Below are 18,954 nucleotides of genomic sequence, written 5' to 3'. Positions count from 1 at the left end.
CGTGGGTAAATAAATCCATGGATACCAAAGGTCTTGAACTAGCAAACCTTCCCTATCCCCAGCCCACTGCTAGAAAATACTGTGAGAAGACAAAAATTAAACAGACACAAGCTAAAGTCTTTCCTAGCAAGAAACTATATACCACAGTGATCATCCGGAGCATAGTCTCAGAGTCAGTGCGTGCAAACGTCTCCAGTTCTGCTACCGCCAACTAACTGACCTGGAACAAAGGACTTTGCCTCAAGTGTCTCAACTTGCTCAGCTCATATGGCACCTGCAATGGCTGTTATTAGGACTCAGTGTAATAATACTGTAAAGCAGCTTAAAAGAACGCTCAACATCTAGTACTCATTAGGTGTTAACTAGTGTTATTTTCCTAAATGTTCAATTCATGTGAAGTAGAAGTCACTTTATTGATTCTCACATCGTGTTCTGTTTATAGAAAACAAAATATCGCTCTGATGTGCTTATCTATGTGACAAATTATCTTCAACTACTCATCTATCCCAACAAACAATGATTATGCAAGGATAAATATGGGAGAAAAATTAATGCACTCGTAAATCCTTGACAAAGATTAGCTAACCCCGAGGCCGGCTGGTGGCACACCTAGTTAAGTGTGCATGTTACAATGTGCAAGGACCCAGGTTCAAGTCCCCAGTCCCCACCTGCAGGGGGAAAGCTTCATGAATGAATGGTGGGCTGTAGGTGTCTCTCTCCATGTCTCCCCCTTCCCCTCAATTTCTGGCTGTCTCTATCCAATCAATAAAGATAATAAAAATTAAAAAAAAAAAAAAAAAAAAAAGATTAGCTAACCCCTGAAAATGACTAAGAAAAGAGATCACAAAGACTACAGTCAGTATCAGTCATCATGAACCAGGGAGAAACAGGGAAATGTCACAACATATATAATTAGCATTGAGGTGAGAACCATTCATTTCAGAAGTGTCGGGTAAACACGGCTGAAGGGTTAATGTCTCCGATACACTGGGCTCAGAAGCCTACGGCAGAAATACATGTGAAGGTGTCTGACACATGTCAGAATCTGTTCATCAGATGCCGACCACTACTCTCTCATTAGGTCCACCTGCACCTCCTCAGAGGTGTTGTGCTCTACAGCGTGAAGCTCAGAACGCAGCAGGTCGCTGTTCAACTGTTCCGTCTGGCTCTGCAGAAAACAGCGGGCCTCGTCACACCCACTCCGAAAGAGGCTCATGTGCTTTCTCCCAGGAAATCCAAGCGAGGCCAAGTCTCAGGCCACAGGAAAGCAACCAGCGGGGACGCGCGGCGCGGCGCGGGTCCCGGTGCCTCTGCGGCTGCCGCCCCGGGGCAAGGGCAGCCTGGTCGCCGGCCGGCCGCGGGAGCACGGACAGAAAAGGGAGCAAGGTGACACGAGTCACGGGAAGCAGGAAGAAGCGCTCACAGCAGCCACCTGCGTGGAGGCCCGGCCCCAGCCGCCTTCTTCCTCTTCCTGTTAAGGTTTCGCCGCGTGTTCACCCAGAAGGAACAGAAGACAGCCAACTTCCGCAAGCTCCCGGCCCCGCGGGTCCCACCGACACGGAGCAGACGGCTTCACGGGCAAGAAGGCTGGAGTGGGCAAGCAAGGTTGAGCCCTAGCAACACCTGTGACCCTGTCAGACCCGCAAACTACAGTGGCTCCCTGGCTGCGGCCAGCCGGCGCCCACAAGCCCCTCGGAGGGTGGGCTCTGCCCCTTCTCGAGGCTCGAGTCCACAACAGCAGGCCGGCGACCCGCGGCAGCCACGTGACCAGGACTAGCCAATCAGAACCCCGCGGCCCTGGAAGGGGATTGGCTCAGAGCGAGGCGCGTGAGCCCTGGGGCTGCGCAGCAGCTGAACCGGCCAGGCCAGGCGGGGCGAGGCGGCGAGTGCTCACGGGACCCGGGACCGGCGGCGCGCGCGGAGGTGCTGCTCAGAGCTGCCTGCGCCAGGGGCTCCTCGCCCGTCAGGCTGCTGCCTGTCACGCAGACGCAGGTGTATTTCTACCAGCACGTGGGCTCCTGGTTCTCGGACAGCGCTGTATGTAGCACGCGGCCCGCACGCTGCTCCCGCGACTTAGCGCCAGAGGGGGGCACGCGGCGGCGGCGGGCGAAGAAGCGCAGGTGGCGCGAGGCACAAGGACCGGCGCGAGGATCCCGGCTCGAGCCCCGGCTCCCCACCTGCAGGGGAGTCGCTTCACAGGCGGTGAAGCAGGTCTGCAGGTGTCTGTCTTTCTCTCCCCCTCTCTGTCTTCCCCTCCTCTCTCCATGTCTCTCTGTCCTGTCCAACAACAACGACAACAATAATAACTACAACAATAAAACAACTAGGGCAACAAAAGGGAATAAATAAATATATTTTTTAAATTTTAAAAAGCTTTAAAAAAAGGAAAATGGCTTAGCTAGCATGATATTTAGTTACTCTACCTAATAAAAACGTTATATTTTGCTTTTGTTTTTTTACCAGAGCACTACTAAACTCTGCGTTCCGGTGGAGCGGGGGACTGAACCATGGGACTCTGGAGCCTCAGGCATGAGAGTCTCTTTGTAGCGCCTTTATACTCTCTACCGCTGCCCCCCCAACATTGTCTTAACAACTTTATTTCGGTAATTATATTATCATTTACTGAATGTTTAGTGTTGCTGGATTCTGCTGGAAAGATACTTTAACTTACTCTCCAAAATGACTTTAGGATTATAATTCCCCTTTACAATGAAATGCAATTATTATTATTGTTTACATTTTCATTTACAATTACATCCGATTACAGTTCCCTTCAGTGATGGTAACTCCAGCACGGGGAAGGAAGGAATTTATAGTAACAGTAAATATCAGAAGCAGGATGCAAACTCAGATAATTTGCCACACCTCACTTTTTTAGCTGATTCAGAATTGATTCAGAATTCGCAGTCAGGGTGTAGTGCTGTTCCCTCCCATAGGGTGAAAACTCAAACGAGGGCACTTCCAAAAGCATCAGGTGTGAATGGAAAATATTCTTGCTATTTCTGCTCTAGAGCCGCCTAGAAAACTCAATCCCCACATAGTTCTGCAGGATAAAAGTAGACATGTGCTGACCAAATCAGTGGTTGCCATCTTTTCATTTTGGTTAAGATTTACTCACATGAGAAGAGGATGAAGAACTAGATGCCGGAGATCATCACTTTTTTATTATCTTTACCAGGGATCGTCACTTTATTATCATGTCTTTATTATCTCTACTTATTAATTAGATAGCGACAGCCAAAAATTGAGAAATTGAGGCAAGGGGGTGATAGAGAAGGAGAGAGACAGAGAGGCACCTGCAACGATGCTTCACCACTTGTGAAGCTTTCCCCCTGCAGGTGGGGACCAGGGGGCTCGAACCTGGGTCCTTGTGCCCTGTAACATGTGTGCTCAACCAGGTGGGCCACCACCCGGCCCCTGGATCATCACTCTTACACATTTCTTTTCATTAAAAAAAAAAAATCTTCACAGAGGCCAGGCAGTAATGCACCAAGTTAAGCGCACATAGTACAAAGCGCAAAGACCCACAAGGATCCAGGTTCGAGTCCCTGGCTCCCCACCTGCAGGGGGAAAGCCTCACAGGCGATAAAGTGGGTCTGCAGGTGTCAATCGTTCTCTCCCCCTCTCTATCTTCTCCTCTTCTCTCAATTTCTCTCTTTCCTACCCAAAAAAAAAAAAAAGAAAAGAAAAAAAAAAAGAAAAATTGGCCTCCAGGAGCAGTGGATTCACAGTGCAGGCACCGAGCCCCAGCAATAACCCTGGAGGCAAAAAAAAAAAAAAAAAAAAAATTCACTTCATAATTAACTTCAGTGGAATTAATCAAGACTGTATTTAGGTTTTAACAGACTGGTGAACTGTGTTAAACATTTACGTTATATAACCTGAGAAATTACTAACATCCATAATAAATTCTTGATTAGGCCCCATCTGTATTGAATCATACAAATGATGAAACCACAGCAAAGCTTAAAAGGCAAATAAATAAGATGCATAAATTTATTTTAAATAACTACTGAAGCAACTATTTAAATAGAAGAACAACTGCTAGGGGGGGGAAGTAGAGTTTCATTTTTAAATAGAAATTTGCCTTCAATCTGCCCTTTTTTCCCCCCCCTACCAGAGAACTGCTCAGCTGACTTATTATGGTGGGTCGGGGATTGAACCTGGGACTTTGGAGCCTCAGGCATGAGACTCTCTTTGCATAACCATTATGTTATGCACCCTCACCCCAATCTCCCTCTTATATTATTGATACTTTCCCTGTGGACATTCATTTTTTACCCTGAAAATATGACTAAACTAAAAAAAGTAAACATATTGTGACAGAAGAAAGAAAAAAGCCTGAAAGGACACTGAAAGATGATCCCCTAGCCCAGTGGAGTGGGAACCTCTCAGAAGAATGCCCCCTTTTCCCTGTGAAGACAGTGAACTAGTGAGAGCAGACAGTGCTTCCTCGGGGCGAAGAGTTAGGAATCATCATCCTAGTGGCAGGCTGATGCTTCCTAACTGTCTGTAAAAGAATGTCCAAGAGGAAAAAGAAGAAGGAGGCAGAGGGGGAGGAGGAGGAGGAGGAGGAGAAACAGCCACAGTCGTTATTATCAGGTCCAGAGTGGCTGCAGCCCAACGTGCCCTTGACCGCGGTCACTGAGACACTCATGTCTGACTCGGGGACAGTGTCCTTCCCTCTACCATGAAGCCCTTTCCTCCCCCGGCTCCCCACCTGCAGGGGAGTCACTTCCCAGGCGGTGAAGCAGGTCTGCAGGTGTCTATCTTTCTCTCCCCCTCTCTGTCTTCCCCTCCTCTCTCCATTTCTCTCTGTCCTATCCAACAACAATAACTACAACACTGAAAAACAAGGGCAACAAAAGGGTAAATAAATATTTAAAAAAATAAAAATAAATTAAAAAAAAAAAGAGGTAGAGTCACAGTTTGGAAAGATGCAAAAGCACTAGAGGGGGATGACAGTAGTGACAGTTCCACAACATGAACGCCTCTGAACTACATGCTTAATGGCTGAGATGGCACATTCTATGTTGTATACGTTTTATTACGTAGTGCAGCGGGTTAAGCGCACGTGGCACAAAGCACAAGGATGCACTGTAAGAATCCTGGTTCGAGCCCCAGCTCCCCACCTGCAGCGGAGTTGCCTCACAGGCAGTGAAACAGGTCTGCAGGTGTCTATCTTTCTCTCCCCCTCCCTACCTCCCCCTTATCTCTCTGTTTCTCTCTGTCCTATCCAACAAGGATGACATCAACAACAACAATAATAACTACAACAATAAAGCAACAAGGGCAACAAAAGGGAATAAATTTTTTTTTTAATTTTTTAAAGTAACAAGCAAGTATGCAAGCCATAATAGCCTCCTTGTAAGCAGTAAAGACCAAGTCCTGATCTAGATGCAAACATAAGAAGTCCTCACTACCCTTTCCTCAACAGGCCCTGCCCTGAGGAGGGAAGAGAACTGGCAGAACAGAGTCAGGGTCAACTCAGCCCCAAGATTCATCTCACTAAATAAACTTGGAAAAGGTTAACAGAGCAACTGGCAGAGGAAAAAGAAGAAACACCTTCAGAACATGAACAGTGGAGGAGACGGCTAAGGAGTAGCCTGACTGAGATAAGACAGGACTGAAAGTAGGAGAGATCAGAAAGGACTTGCCCTAAGATAAAAAAGAAAGGGGGGGGGGGGGAGAGAAGAGAGAATAGCCAAGAGGAGGATTCATTCCAGAAGATAAGATAAGCTGTCCAGATATCAGGAGAAAAAGGACATTTCACTGAGATAGTCATTTGTAGCTAAAAGAACCAAGAAAGTCAGTGAAGTCTATAAATGGCTAGGAAAATTTTTTTTTAATGTATTTATTTATGTGAAAGATAAGACAGAAAGAACCAGACATCACTCTGGTACATGTGCTGCCGGGGATTGAACTTGGGACCTCATGCTTGAAAGTTCAATGCTTTTATCCACTGCACTACCTCCTAGACCACAAGAAAATATATTTTTCTATGAAAAAAAAACATATACCTCCATTCACATAGAACTACTGCCAATTTCTTATTTTTGTTTTGTTTTTATGAGAATGCTTATTTGTTTAGGAGCCATTTCTAACTTCTAATCGTATCAAACACTAATATGCCATGAATAATGTAAAAATGTTCTAGGACATGAGGCCAAGTATAGGCTTAGTTCAACCACCGTAAACCAGAACTGAGCAGCGAACTGATTCGAAAAAAAAAAAAAAAACAGAAGATTGAAGACAGATCTGTCTGGACCTGAATTCTGACCATTTGTGTTTGGAAGAAAATCTGTCTCAGTTGCCAAAACTCCAGGGTGGGAATACTCATAGTACCAGTCTCAAAAGATTCAGTTTAAAGTCCGAGAACACTTAGAATAGTGCCTGACCCACATCAATCACTACAGAAGCTGCAGCTACTGTCCTCTGGATAAAAAGCATAAGAGTTGGCACTTGGTCTGTTTTGCTTACTACTGAGACACTCCAGTACACAACATCACAAATATCTACAAATAACTCCTAGCAAAATATCAACATCATGCTAGCAACACAAAAGTCCAAAGGAACAGCACTACTCTTTTATTACAGCTGACAACTAAATTCCACAGAAGGTCCTAGTCTCAAAGTTCAGAGTTCAAAGAAAATATTTACATTCCTTATTTCAAGTAATTCTGTGTAGCTGGTATAATTATCTCCATCTCCCAGAAAACAAAAGATTCAAAAGATTTAAGTGATTTGCCCAAAAAACAAAAGTCTGGGGCAGCACAGAACTCTGGCAGTTAATCCTATTTGCCTCCACAGTAGAATACACCCAGAAAACACAGACTAGAGACCTCTAGAAGAGAGTTCAAGCTCCTTATCTGAAAACACACAAAGTGTAAGGTCACCAAACACTGGGTCCCTTACGGCTGGTGGAAAGGAATAAAGCAGATGAGTCACCACTAACAAAACTGCTGATACATGGACAACGCACACAAAAGAACTGATTACTCCTCTTGACACTTCCATTTCTGAAAGTTTCCTTAATTAAAAACAAACAAAAGAAAGTTCTCACTTTGCCATGTCCTACCTTCTAACGTTGTACCCTCAGCTACGGGTGAAGCACCACACCGCTCAGGGCAAGGAGGTGTGTTGGCATCAGAATCAGGAGCGTCCGTCAGTCTTCCCTCTGCCTCACTGATTCCTTCAACCCGAGTCCCCGACCTCCTGTGTGCTCCTTCTAAGATCAACTGTCTGCTTTCAGGTTTCTTCTAGTTCCTTAAGTTAAAGGCACTCACTTTCTATCCTCAGCCCCTAGAGCCTAGCCCTCCTTCCTCCTGACTTCCTTATTCCTTCCTTTTGCCCCATTCTGCCAGACACACAACCATGAAACCTGAACAGCAGGACTGGAGAAATAGCACAGTGGTTATGCAAAAAAAACTTTTGTTCCTAGAGTCTGGGAGAAGGCTCAGTGGATTAAGTCTTGGATCCAAGTTGGATCCCTGGCACCACAGATACCAGAGTGATGCTCTGGTTATCTTTCTCCACTTCTCATTCATAAATAAATCCTTTAAAAAAATAAAACAGGGGCCGGGTGGTGGTGCACCTGGTTGAGCGCACATGTTACAGTGTGCAAGGACCCAGGTTCAAGTCCCCGGGCCCCACCTGCAGGGGGAAAGCTTCATGGGTGGTGAAGCAGGGTTGTAGATGTCTGTCTCTCTCCCTCTCTATCACCCCCTTCCCTCTCAATTTCTGGCTGTCTATCCAATAAATAAATAAAGATTTAAAAAAATAAAATAATAAAATAAAAATCTTCTGGGGCAGGGGAGAAAGCACACAGGTTATGGACTCTCATGCCTGAGGGTCCCAGGTTCAATCCCTGACCCACCATAAACTAGTGCTCAGCAGTGCTCTTTTATGTCTGTCTGTGTGTCTCTCTCTATTAAAAAAAAAAAAACTTTCATGTCTGACTCCCCAAATGTACCAGGTTCAATCCCCTAGTACCACCAGAAGCCACAGCTGAGCAGTGCTCTGATAATTTTTTTTTTTTTAATTTCAACAGCATCCCTGACTTGAGACAGAGAAGTAGCGAATTACATCTCTCTGGTCAGCTCCCAAAGTATCTCCTGAATCCATCACCTACCTCCATTCCAATTCTAGAGGCCACCAGTTCAGATCAGACAGTCATTACCCCTCCTTTGGACGTACACCATGACCCCAGCTGAAATCACACAGTCCCATTCACTACTAACCCATCAGATTCCTCCCCAGTATAACTTTAAAATCCTCCAAAAACCAATTTTGACCTCTTACCAACCTTACAGCATGCTCCTTTACATATCCCAAGAACCAAGAAATTTTGTTTTATATTTTAACAAGTGAGCACATGTACAATTTCATCACTACTGGGACAGTTCTTATAAAAAGAGACAACGAGGAGAGATTCCACAGCACCAAAGCTGCCCCAGTGCCCTGGCGCTGCCATGTAGTGAGTTCAGGTGATCTGATAATTCAGTTTCTTGCTCCAAAACCACCCCAGCCCTCAGTCCTGCTCAAGCTACTCCCCCTTCACCCCCCTAAAAACAATGCTTTGTTTCTTTTTCTTTCTTCCTTCCTTTCCCTTCCTTCCTTTCTTTCCTTCTTTCTCTCTTCCTCTTTCTTTTTTATCATGAAAAAGAACCCAACTATCATTTTGGCATATGCAATGTGTCAGAGATCAAACTCATGCTTACAGATCCTGAGCTCAAGCCCCTGCCCCCTCCAGGCCACGACTCCTCCTTTTCAAGGCTTAGCATCTTCATAACGGTGCAATTCAAGTTAGCACCTCCTTGGCTGAAGTGTCCTGTGGTATCCCCAAGGGGGCAGTATCACTCCCTCAACTGAATCCATACCCCTTAGAGAGCACCCATCAAATTCTATTCTTTCCATTTGTGGCACCCCTAGCCTCTTCACTAGACGGTTAACTTACTGTCAAGTGATATGATTTTTTCTTTCCATTCAGAATGAGAAACCTGAGCACCACTCCACCATGTGACAATGCTGTCTCTCTCCTCCTCATCGCTGTGGAGGGATTAGACCCAGGACTAGCTGACAGCATGGCTAAGCCGGAGCTGAGCAGTGCTCTGGTCTGTCTCTTCCCTTCATTTCCCACATATGCATGCATAACTTTTACTTTCTTCCTATTCTTTATTGCATAGGACAGAGAGACTGAGAGAGGAGGAGAGGGAGAGAAGGAGAGAGAGAGATACCTGCAGACTTGCTTCACTATAATAAAGTGTCCCCTGCAGGTGGGGAACACAGGGCTAGAACCCAGGTCCTCGACCACGGTGCTCAACCCGGCGGACCACTGCTCAACCCTCCCCCGCCCATAAACAATATTCTTTTAATATTTTTAATGTCATCAATAAAAAAAAAATTCTTTAAACCAATGGGTCTCAAGCACCAGTCCCTCCCCTCTCAGTTTCTCTCTCTCCTACGTAATAGAAGTGAGAGAAGAAAAAGACAGGGAAATGGCCACTGGGAGCAGCTCAGAGTACCAGCCATAACCCTGGCAATAAGAATTAAAAAATAAAGAGAATCAAAAAGTCAATACTGTGATGGAACAAAATTTAATTGCTGTGAAATAGCAGTTGCTCGGGATAAAACTGTCTTTATTTTGCAAAGTATTTCAGCAACAAATGGTGTAAAGGACTAATGCAAGGCTAAGAAGACAGCGTTCACAGTTATGCAAGTGACTTTTTTAATACTCCTTTCTGATATTTTTTTTTGTTTAGGCTAGAGTCAGAAACTGGGAGGGAAGTGGGGCAGGAAGAGGGAGGGAAGAGATTGATCATGGAGCTCGCCCCCACCCCCACCCCCGCAGTTGGAGACCAGGGACTTGAACCTGGGTCTTGCTCACTGCAACACACACAGCCTGGAACCCTGCAAATGACTCTTATGCCTGAGGCTCTGAGGTCCCAGGTTCAATTCCCAGCACCACCAAAACCAGCACTAAGCAGAGCTCTGGCGTGTGGGGGGAGGGGGCAGGGGTGGGGGGGGAGCCTAGTAAGACCACTGGACAGTGGGAATAATAAAGCACTGAGACATCTGGAGAAACAGCTCGACTGGGAGCACTGGGCCTGCGTGTTTCCAACTGTCAGTGCACCTCGTGTGCCAGTGTGCTCTGACTTCTTTCTCTCCCCGTCTCACGGGAAGCTCTCTTACACATAATCAATAGAATAAATACCTTTAAAAAGTACACCATTAAAACTTTTAAGCTTGTCTTTTTAATGCCAGGATGTAAAGAGCTCAAACGCGAGGCCTGTCCTCTACTCCTGAGCTATACCCCTGGTCCCACAAAGCTTAACCCTCTGGTTTCTATTGTTCCTATTACCTAGGCCCTCAAAGATGTAGATTTCTGTGTCACTCAGAACAAGATATAGATTGGAGAACAGGAAAAACAAATAACTCAACACTTAGCCAAATTCATCAGAGCAGAGGGGGTTACCGCTAGAGAAGGCAGACACCAAGTCTAAAGAAGCTCAGAGTTCCAGCCACATGCAAACAGGCTGCACCCCTGTGCAGCCAGGGAAGCTTAACCTCCCTCACTTCTCTTCCAACAGACGGACAAAGCAGTCTCTTCAGAGCACATTCATCCTCCATCTGCCCCAGAAGTCGCCAGTTCAGTCAGTGCCTGCACTACACCTGCAGGCTGCCAACTGAGTCACTACTGCCCTACATCACTGTGCCCACGTACCCCCAACCGTGTCTCTCCTTCCTTCCTTCCTATTCCCAAAGATTACCAAGCACGTCTTTGTTGAAAACATCCCAGTAAACCTTACTTACCTGCAGTTCACTGCACTGGGTATCACCCAAATAGCCCATCAGAGCTCTTTAAAATTTCTGGAAGAGAGAAAAGGAGATTTTTAAATACTTGGTACAAAGCACCACCGCTGATGTTAGGAGTTCTGCAGGATCTGTATCCAGTATTCAGGGCACGTTCAAGTTTGCTCAGCAGCCTTTCAGTAAAATGTAGCTATCCAGGACCAAGAATCCTAAAACAAGAACTCAAAGACCAGAATGTGGTTTGATGTTGCTACTATTTAGTTATGTGGCATCGGTAAGTCACTTGACTTCTCCAGGCCTGTTTCCTCATCTAGAAAAGCAGACAGACCAGAGAGGCACAGCACAGAACATCACAATGCAAGAGGATGTGCCACCGCAGACAGAAAGCCAGCACCACTCGCAGTCCCGTCATGCTCTGCTGGTCCACAGTAAGTCTAAATCTCCCCCTCTGCAAAATGGAAGCAACGCTATGTTGGAATTGGGAGATGCGAAGGAGAGACGGTGACTCACAGAAAGCCTGCTGTCAGTCTGCAAGGCAGCTCAGCGTAAAGGTTCAGCAGATGGTGATGATCACCACTACCTGCAGCCTTAAGGTACCGTGAACTCAACCAGCAAATACTTCCTGAAACCATCCACAAATCAGAACTTTACCACTGGCAGGAATTAACTGTCACAAGGTCTTACTAACAATTTAACTGCAGTTATCTTAGACTGATGGTAGTTTGAGATTATCAATATTACTTAATGTCACAGGAAATGAAAGCTCTTGCATAACACCTAAACTCTTGTTCGCTGACCACGCCTGTGCCTCTCCCTGCTCCCACTGCTGTGGGAATAACTCAGCGAGGGAGAAAGGGATTTCCAGAAGCCACGCAGCAAGACACCGAAGGTTTTCTATGGATTACTTCAGGAGAGCACGACCAAAGATGGAGGAAGAACAGCAATTGTTTAAAAATCTGTCTTACTCTATCTACTTAAATATCGCTCAAGTTTGTAAAGCATAACATACATCAGTTTCGCATTAAACAAATAATTTTAAACCTTATTTGTTATCAACATTTTCTACTGCCAGGTAGTTCCCTTTACAGAAATATTCCCACCACAAGGAAAATGTCCACAGAGTAAAGCAAAAAGGCATATTCAGATGCTCCGAGATCGCCTAAACTACGGCACCGACAGCACAACAGGCAATGGCGCGGGAGGTGGCGCAGCAGAGGAAGCACTGGACTCTCGAGCGTGAGGTCCCGGCTTCAATCCTCAGTACCGGATGTGCCACTGAGTGTCTAGTTCTCTCAGTGCTCTACTCTGGCTCTCTCCATAAATAAATGAAAGAGGAACAGAGAGAGATTCACACTTCAGAATGGTGTAGTCAAACAGTGTGCACTATTCTTTGAAGAGCCTCGTGAAGAATCTGTCTGCTTGGAATCAAAAGCAGGACGAACAGCCAAGCAGCTCTGACTTTACCAAACAACTTTCTGCTCTTAATGACCCAGCATAGTTTACACCAGGAAACCAGTTAGTGTGGCTCTTTCACAGTATGTTGAATAACCTATTTTAGACACTGATAACTGTTTAATTAAGCATACACATGTATTACTATTACATTAAAAAATAACATTGGGAGTCGGGCAGTAGCACAGCGCATTAAGCGCAGGTGGCGCAAAGCGCAAGGACCGGCGTAAGGATCCCGCTCGGGAGTCGCTTCACAGGCGGTGAAGCAGGTCTGCAGGTGTCTGTCTTTCTCTCCCCCTCTCTGTCTTCCCCTCCTCTCTCCATTTCTCTCTGTCCTATCCAACAACGAGGACATGAGTAACAACAATAACTACAACAATAATAAAATTCACAATGGCAACAAAAGGGAAAATAAACATAAATCTTTTTTTAAAAAAAGTAATATTAACTCCGTTGAATTTGGAATTACTGAAAGAATACCAGCCATCCTTGAAATGAAGCCACTATGTTTTATGCTAAGTCTAGTCACACTGAGTAGAGATAATCCTGGGGCCGGTGGCGATGCACCTAATAGAGCACGTGCATTACAGGGCACAAGCACAGGCGCTCAAGCCCCCAGTCCCCACCTAAAAGGAGCAAGCTTCATAAGAGGTCAGCAGTGCTGAGATGTCTCTCTTTTTCTCTCCATCTCTATCTCCCTTACCTTCTCAGTTTCTGTCTCTACCCAAGAAATAAACAAATAAAAAATTTCTTATAAAGAAATCATTTTGACAACACCTATCAGCTTAATGCACCTGAAACTGGTATAATCATACTCTCCACATCGATCGTTTTTCTCTCCTAGAACACATTTCAAAGTATTACAAATCAAATTTTATTCACATGTACACTCGTCAAAGTCTATGAAAACAAACAGCAGTAACATCCTTATAAACCTGGTCCAAAAACAATAAGGGCAACAAAAGGGAAAATAAAATAAGTAAATATATTTTTTTTAAAAACTTGGTCCAGAGTCAGTGCATGTGGAACAGGCAGAGGTCTTATTTCTTTGCTGGGTCTGCATTCAAACCTCAAATTTAGTCTGAGAAACCAGTTATAGACTGACTAGCATTTAATATTAATACCAAACCTATCCTTTTTTTAAACAGAGAACAAAAATGCACATATGAGAGTGCTGGCCTACTTACTTGTAGTCCTCCTGTAATGTTCTTGGCCATACATGAACATGCCACATATCTTTTCATTATATAAGACCCTGTGTAAGTGGGAATGATCTTTCCTAGTTTTTGGCATCACTCCCCTCTCCAGTAAAACAATGAACAGTTCATAAACGTAGACTGACTTTCAAAGACTGTCAGCTGAGTATTTACAGTACATATTAGACAATGAAAATTCTTGCTAACCATTGCAAAAATCAAGTTTACTAGCTGGTTGAAGTACTTAATGACTCCTAAAAACTACAGCCTTACCTAAAAATAGTGTCTTAGCTTTCCAGCCAAAGAGACAGGCTAAGAAAGCTCTATCTTTATTCAGCTCAAAGACAGAGACTGCTACTCAGCCACCACCTTCAATACTATGGCACTTCCTGTCAGAATACTTTGTGTAACAATGTGTCTGGTGGCCAACCACTAACTTCACTTTGAAGTGAAAACTTCACATGGCCTACATGTGTGAAAACTATGAAAAATGTCTTGACACAATTTAGGCCAAACAACATGAGTTCTAAAAGTTTGCCTATTCCCAAATAGACCATTTCAGACTACAAATGGGTTTATCACCATAGGCAAAAAGCAGATCAATGGCTCTTTTCCACAATGTAACCTCTGAACTTAAAAAAGTGATAATGGGCTCATGCTAGGAGGTCAAAGGCATGAATCTGCTTCCATCTGTAAGCCAAAAATAAATTTTAAAACTCACACATTTTGCCAAAAATAAACTGTATGTAATACACACAAGCAATGCTGAGTTTCCAACACAAGCAAATGTGATGTGTACACTTAGAAAAAGGTCTTGGTTTATGTCCACCTTCCTCTCCCAAGTTTTTTTTAAAGCAAAATGTCAACTGTATGCCTCAATCTAGAAAAATAAATTTAAAAAAAACACAATTCATTCTTAAATAGATGTTATGATCAAGATGAACAGTTTGCGAGGTTTCAAAATCCAAACACTATCCAGTGTGTTCAAGAAAAACACCTGCATTAACCAATCAAACATAATTTAAAATTTCTAAACAATCTTTAGTAAAATATTTTTAAAGTTGAGAAAGCTATTTGTAAAAATGTAAGTTAGCAAATATCTCGTCCCCAGTAGAGAATGCAACACTTTTCAATATTGTTCTGTAAGTTCTAAGAACTAGCAGAATACATTAATTAGTACAACACTGAATTCACATCATGTAACCACAAAATAATGAGAGTCTTACCCAGAATAATGGAACTCAAAACTATCAAAGTTTTCTAGGGTTCTTTTTGAAGTTCATTTGTTAACTGAAACACTGTTGTACAAGACAACATTATCGCTTTCTATTTGAAAATAACTGCAAGCACACGGGTACATTTTTTTCAGAAAGTAAATGCAGGTGAGTGACTTGGCTAAAATAATTCTTTCTGGTGGAAAAGGTGTAAGGGCAAAAGTCTTAACATCTGAACACACAAAATACACAAACACACACAGTATAACAATATACAGTAAGTGATGAACACAAAAATACAGAGAAAATTAACACATCCAGTTAAAGTTATACAAGGAAATTGAAATAGACAGACTACAATTACCCTCGGTACAGATATAGCACGTGGCAAATAGCACGTGACTCGGGATAAGCTCCACCTACTGCAGCAGGATGGGCTGGGGTCTCCGCAAAGTTTGGTGTAAGTTTGGTATATTTAACACGTTTCTACATTCCACTTTAGTTCTGCCTACTTAACCATTCCACTGAGATACTGTTAAATGAAGGTGAACCCATCAAACTACTACTTGTTTTCATTCTAACCCTCTTAAGATGATTCAAGGGCTGGGGGGGGGGGGGGAGGGGGTAGCATAACGGTTATGCAAAAAAATTTCCAAGGCTGGGGTCCCAGGTTTAATCTCCAGCACCACCTTAAACCACCAACGCTGAGTAGTGCTCTGATGATAATCATGATGATGATTAAAAAGAAAAGCGATTAAAATAAAGGGTAAGGGAGTCGGGTGGTAGCGCAGCGGGTTAAGCGCACGTGGCACGAAGCACAAGGACCGGCATAAGGATCCCGGTTGGAGCCCCCGGCTCCCCACCTGCGGGGGAGTCGCTTTACAGGCGGTGAAGCAGGTCTGCAGGTGTCTGTCTTTCTCTCCCCCTCTGTCTTCCCCTCCTCTCTCCATTTCTCTCTGTCCTATCCAACAACGACAACAATTAATAACTACAACAATAAAAAAAAGGGCAACAAAAAGGAAACAAATAAATATTAAAATAAAGGATAAAAGGTTTTTAACTGTGGTCTCACCTTACGCATCTCACCAGTACTGTAGTTCATTAATGCTCTATTACTTCATCCATTCCTGAGGCAAACAAACAAAGGAAAATATAATCAGTAAAGTCAGTAGCAAACATTGTATCAACCTTAAGTGAAAAGGCATGAAATCTCAATGGGGAAAAAAGTTACCAAAATGGTAGCGTTGAGACTTTGCAAAAGAGACTGTTTTCCTTTAAACTAAAAACATTTCCTTTCTGTGTGATAATAAAATTGACTGTAAAATGTTCTTTAAATCAAAAACTTGATAGTCAATCTCTTTCAGCACCACTGGCCTTTCAAAAAGGGGAAAGAAAGGGGGAGGGGGCGACGGGGAAGGGGACCCCAAAATCTCATGAACTTAAAGAAAGGGCAAAATGAAGACCAAATCAACCAGGGCAACTCCCACCTCCCCATCCGCCCACCCCCCACTCTGTTCCAGGAATTCACTACGGTTATCGCATCAATGGTTCGCTGTAAAAAAAAAAAAAAGTACCTGAGTTGTGAGTTTCAAAGTCTGAGAATCTCAACCAAATAATAATAAACGTAAAAGACTGGCTTCTGGTTCCGTCTTTAAGACCATCAGCAAGAGAGGGTGCAGAAGATGAAAAGGAAGGAGGGAGGGAAGAAGGAATGGAGGGAGGGAAGAAGGAAGGAAGGGAGGAAGGAAGAGAGGAAGGGAGGAAGGAGAAAAAGTGGGAGTGGGGGGTGAGAGTAAGAAGAATCAAGTTCCCCAAGTTCTTGCCCTCAGCCCCAGAAACAGGAGGAAAAAGAAAGTGGCGGACCTCCGGGGAAGGGTGGCGTTTTGTTCTGCTGACGCGCTAGGGGCCCGGAAGAATTTCCGAGGAGGGGGCGGAGGGGGGAGCTCCCGCCAGCTCGGCAGGGAGGAGGGGCGCCGACCTCCAGCCCCACTCCGCCCCCGCCCCCAGGCGCGACCCCGGAAGACCCCGAACCGCCCCCAGCCCCGAACCCCCGGCGCGACCTCCAGGCGCCACCCTGGAGCCGCCCCAAGCGCGACCCCCCCAGCCCCGCCCCCATGCGCGACCCCGGAACCGTCCCCAGCCACGACCCCTATACGGGACCCCCAGCCCCGATCCCCCCATGCGCGCCCCCCAGTCCCCGACCACCAGCCCCCACCCCAGTCCGACCCCCAGTCCGGACCCACAGTCCAGACCCCCATACGCAACCCCCATGCGCGACCCCCAGTCCGGACCCCCAGTCCCGACCCCCAGTCCCGATCCCCAGTCCCCGACCCAAAGTCCCGACCCCCAGCCCCGAGTCAACAACCCCCAGCCCAGACCCCCAGTCCCCGACCCCCAGTCCCGACCCCCAGTCCCGACCCCCAGCCCCGACCCCCCGCCCCGACCCCCAGTCCCGACCCCCCGCCCCGACCCCCAGTCCCGACCCCCAGTCCCGACCCCCCGTCCCGACCCCCCGACCCCCAGCCCCGACCCCCAGCCCCGACCCCCAGTCCCCGACCCCCAGCCCCCGACCCCCAATCCCCGACCCAAAGTCCCGACCCCCAGCCCCGAGTCAACAACCCCCAGCCCAGACCCCCAGTCCCCGACCCCCAGTCCCGACCCCCAGTCCCGACCCCCAGCCCCGACCCCCCGCCCCGACCCCCAGTCCCGACCCCCCGCCCCGACCCCCAGTCCCGACCCCCAGTCCCGACCCCCCGTCCCGACCCCCCGACCCCCAGCCCCGACCCCCAGCCCCGACCCCCAGTCCCCGACCCCCAGCCCCCGACCCCCAATCCCCGACCCAAAGTCCCGACCCCCAGCCCCCGACCCCCAGCCCCCGACCGCCAGCCCCGACCCCCAGCCCCCGACCGCCAGCCCCGACCCCCAGCCCCGACCCCCAGCCCCCGACCGCCAGCCCCGACCCCCAGCCCCAACCCCCAGCCCCGACCCCCAGTCCCCGACCCCCAGCCCCCGACCCCCAGTCCCCGACCCCCAGCCCCCGACCCCCAGCCCCGACCCCCAGCCCCGACCCAAAGTCCCGACCCCCAGTCCCCGACCCCCAATCCCCGACCCCCAGTCCCCGACCCCCAATCCCCGACCCCTAGTCCCCGACCCCTAGTCCCCGACCCCCAGCCCCCGACCCAAAGTCCCCGACCCCCAGCCCCCGACCCCCAGTCCCGACCCCCAATCCCCGACCCAAAGTCCCCGACCCCCAGCCCCCGACCCCCAGCCCCCGACCCAAAGTCCCCGACCCAAAGTCCCCGACCCCCAGCCCCCGACCCCCAGCCCCGACCCCCAGTCCGACCCTCTTGCTCGGCGGACGTGCGGGGGGCGCGGCGCCTCTCCCGGGAGGCCGCGTGGGGCGCGGGCGCGGGCGGGACTCCCCGCAGGCCCCCGGCCCCGGGTCCGAGGCGGCCCCCGAGCGGGGAAGGGGCCCCGCGGGGAGGAAGCTGTAAACAGCCCACGGCCGGGCCTCGCCTGGAGCCCCGCTGCCCAGGCCCCGCCGCGGCCGACCCGGCCCCCGCCCGACCCCGCGCCGCCGCCGCCCGCACCCCGGCGCCCCGGAGCATCCCGAGGGCCTCCCGTCGCCGCCCCGGGCGCTGAGGCCGCGGCGACCCGTCCCGGCCGCGCAGAACCGGGAAGTCCGGACTTACCTGTCATTACTTTCTGCGCCATCTTGGATCCACTTGTCAACGTCCCCACAAAGCATTGTGGGTAAGAAAGCGCCTTTAAAGGGGCTCTGCCCTCCCGCCGCCAGGCCCCGCCCCCGGCCACGCCCCCGGCCACGCCCCCTCCTCCAGCCCCCCCTGCACCGGCCCCCTGCCCCGCCCTCCCCCTCCCCGGCCCGCCCCCGCCCCCGGCCCTCCCCCGCCCCCGCCCCCTCCCCCTCCTCCCCCCCCGGACCTCCCCTCCCTCTCCTCCGGCCCCTCCCTCTCCCCCGCCCTCCCCCCGCCCTTCCTCTCCCCCCCTACCCCCCTCCCTTCCCCTCCCCCTATCCCCCTCCCCCTCCCCGGCCCTCCCCCGCCCCCGGCCCCTCCCCCGATCTCCCCCGATCTCCCCCTCCCTCTCCTCCGGCCCCTCCCTCTCCCCGCCCTCCCCCGCCCTTCCCCTCCCCCTTCCCCCTCCCCCGGCCCTCCTCCGGTCCCTCCCTCTCCCCCCAGGCCCCTCCCCCTCCCCGGCCCTCCCCCTTCCCCTCCCCCGGCCCGCCCCCGCCCCCCTCCTCCGGCCCCCCTGGACCCTTC

At 48.5% G+C, this 18,954-nt stretch overlaps 1 protein-coding gene across 5 annotated transcripts in view; it reads right to left on the bottom strand.

Annotated features, from left to right (window-relative positions):
• The window catches only part of HELZ (helicase with zinc finger), a 166,245-nt gene extending 147,830 nt beyond the window's left edge, over positions 1-18,415 (bottom strand). For 3 of the 5 annotated variants that reach the window (XM_060202607.1, XM_060202609.1, XM_060202612.1), the window contains exons 1-3: positions 18,367-18,411; positions 15,747-15,801; positions 10,813-10,869 (exon numbers count right to left, since the gene is read on the bottom strand). Coding sequence is in view for 1 of the 5 variants with exons in the window: in XM_060202610.1 (XP_060058593.1) it covers positions 10,813-10,851 (39 nt within the window). In the remaining 4 variants the exon portion in view is untranslated. Of the gene's footprint in view, positions 1-10,812; positions 10,870-15,746; positions 15,802-18,366 lie in introns of all 5 variants that reach the window. The other 2 variants (XM_060202610.1, XM_060202608.1) reach the window with 2 other exon arrangements.
• Positions 18,416-18,954: the final 539 nt, after the last annotated feature.

The sequence above is a fragment of the Erinaceus europaeus genome, chromosome 12, assembly GCF_950295315.1.
Source record: "Erinaceus europaeus chromosome 12, mEriEur2.1, whole genome shotgun sequence".
NCBI classification, from domain to species: domain Eukaryota; kingdom Metazoa; phylum Chordata; class Mammalia; order Eulipotyphla; family Erinaceidae; genus Erinaceus; species Erinaceus europaeus.
Note: the sequence above shows the minus strand (reverse complement) of the source record. Positions and strands in the feature narration are given on the sequence as shown.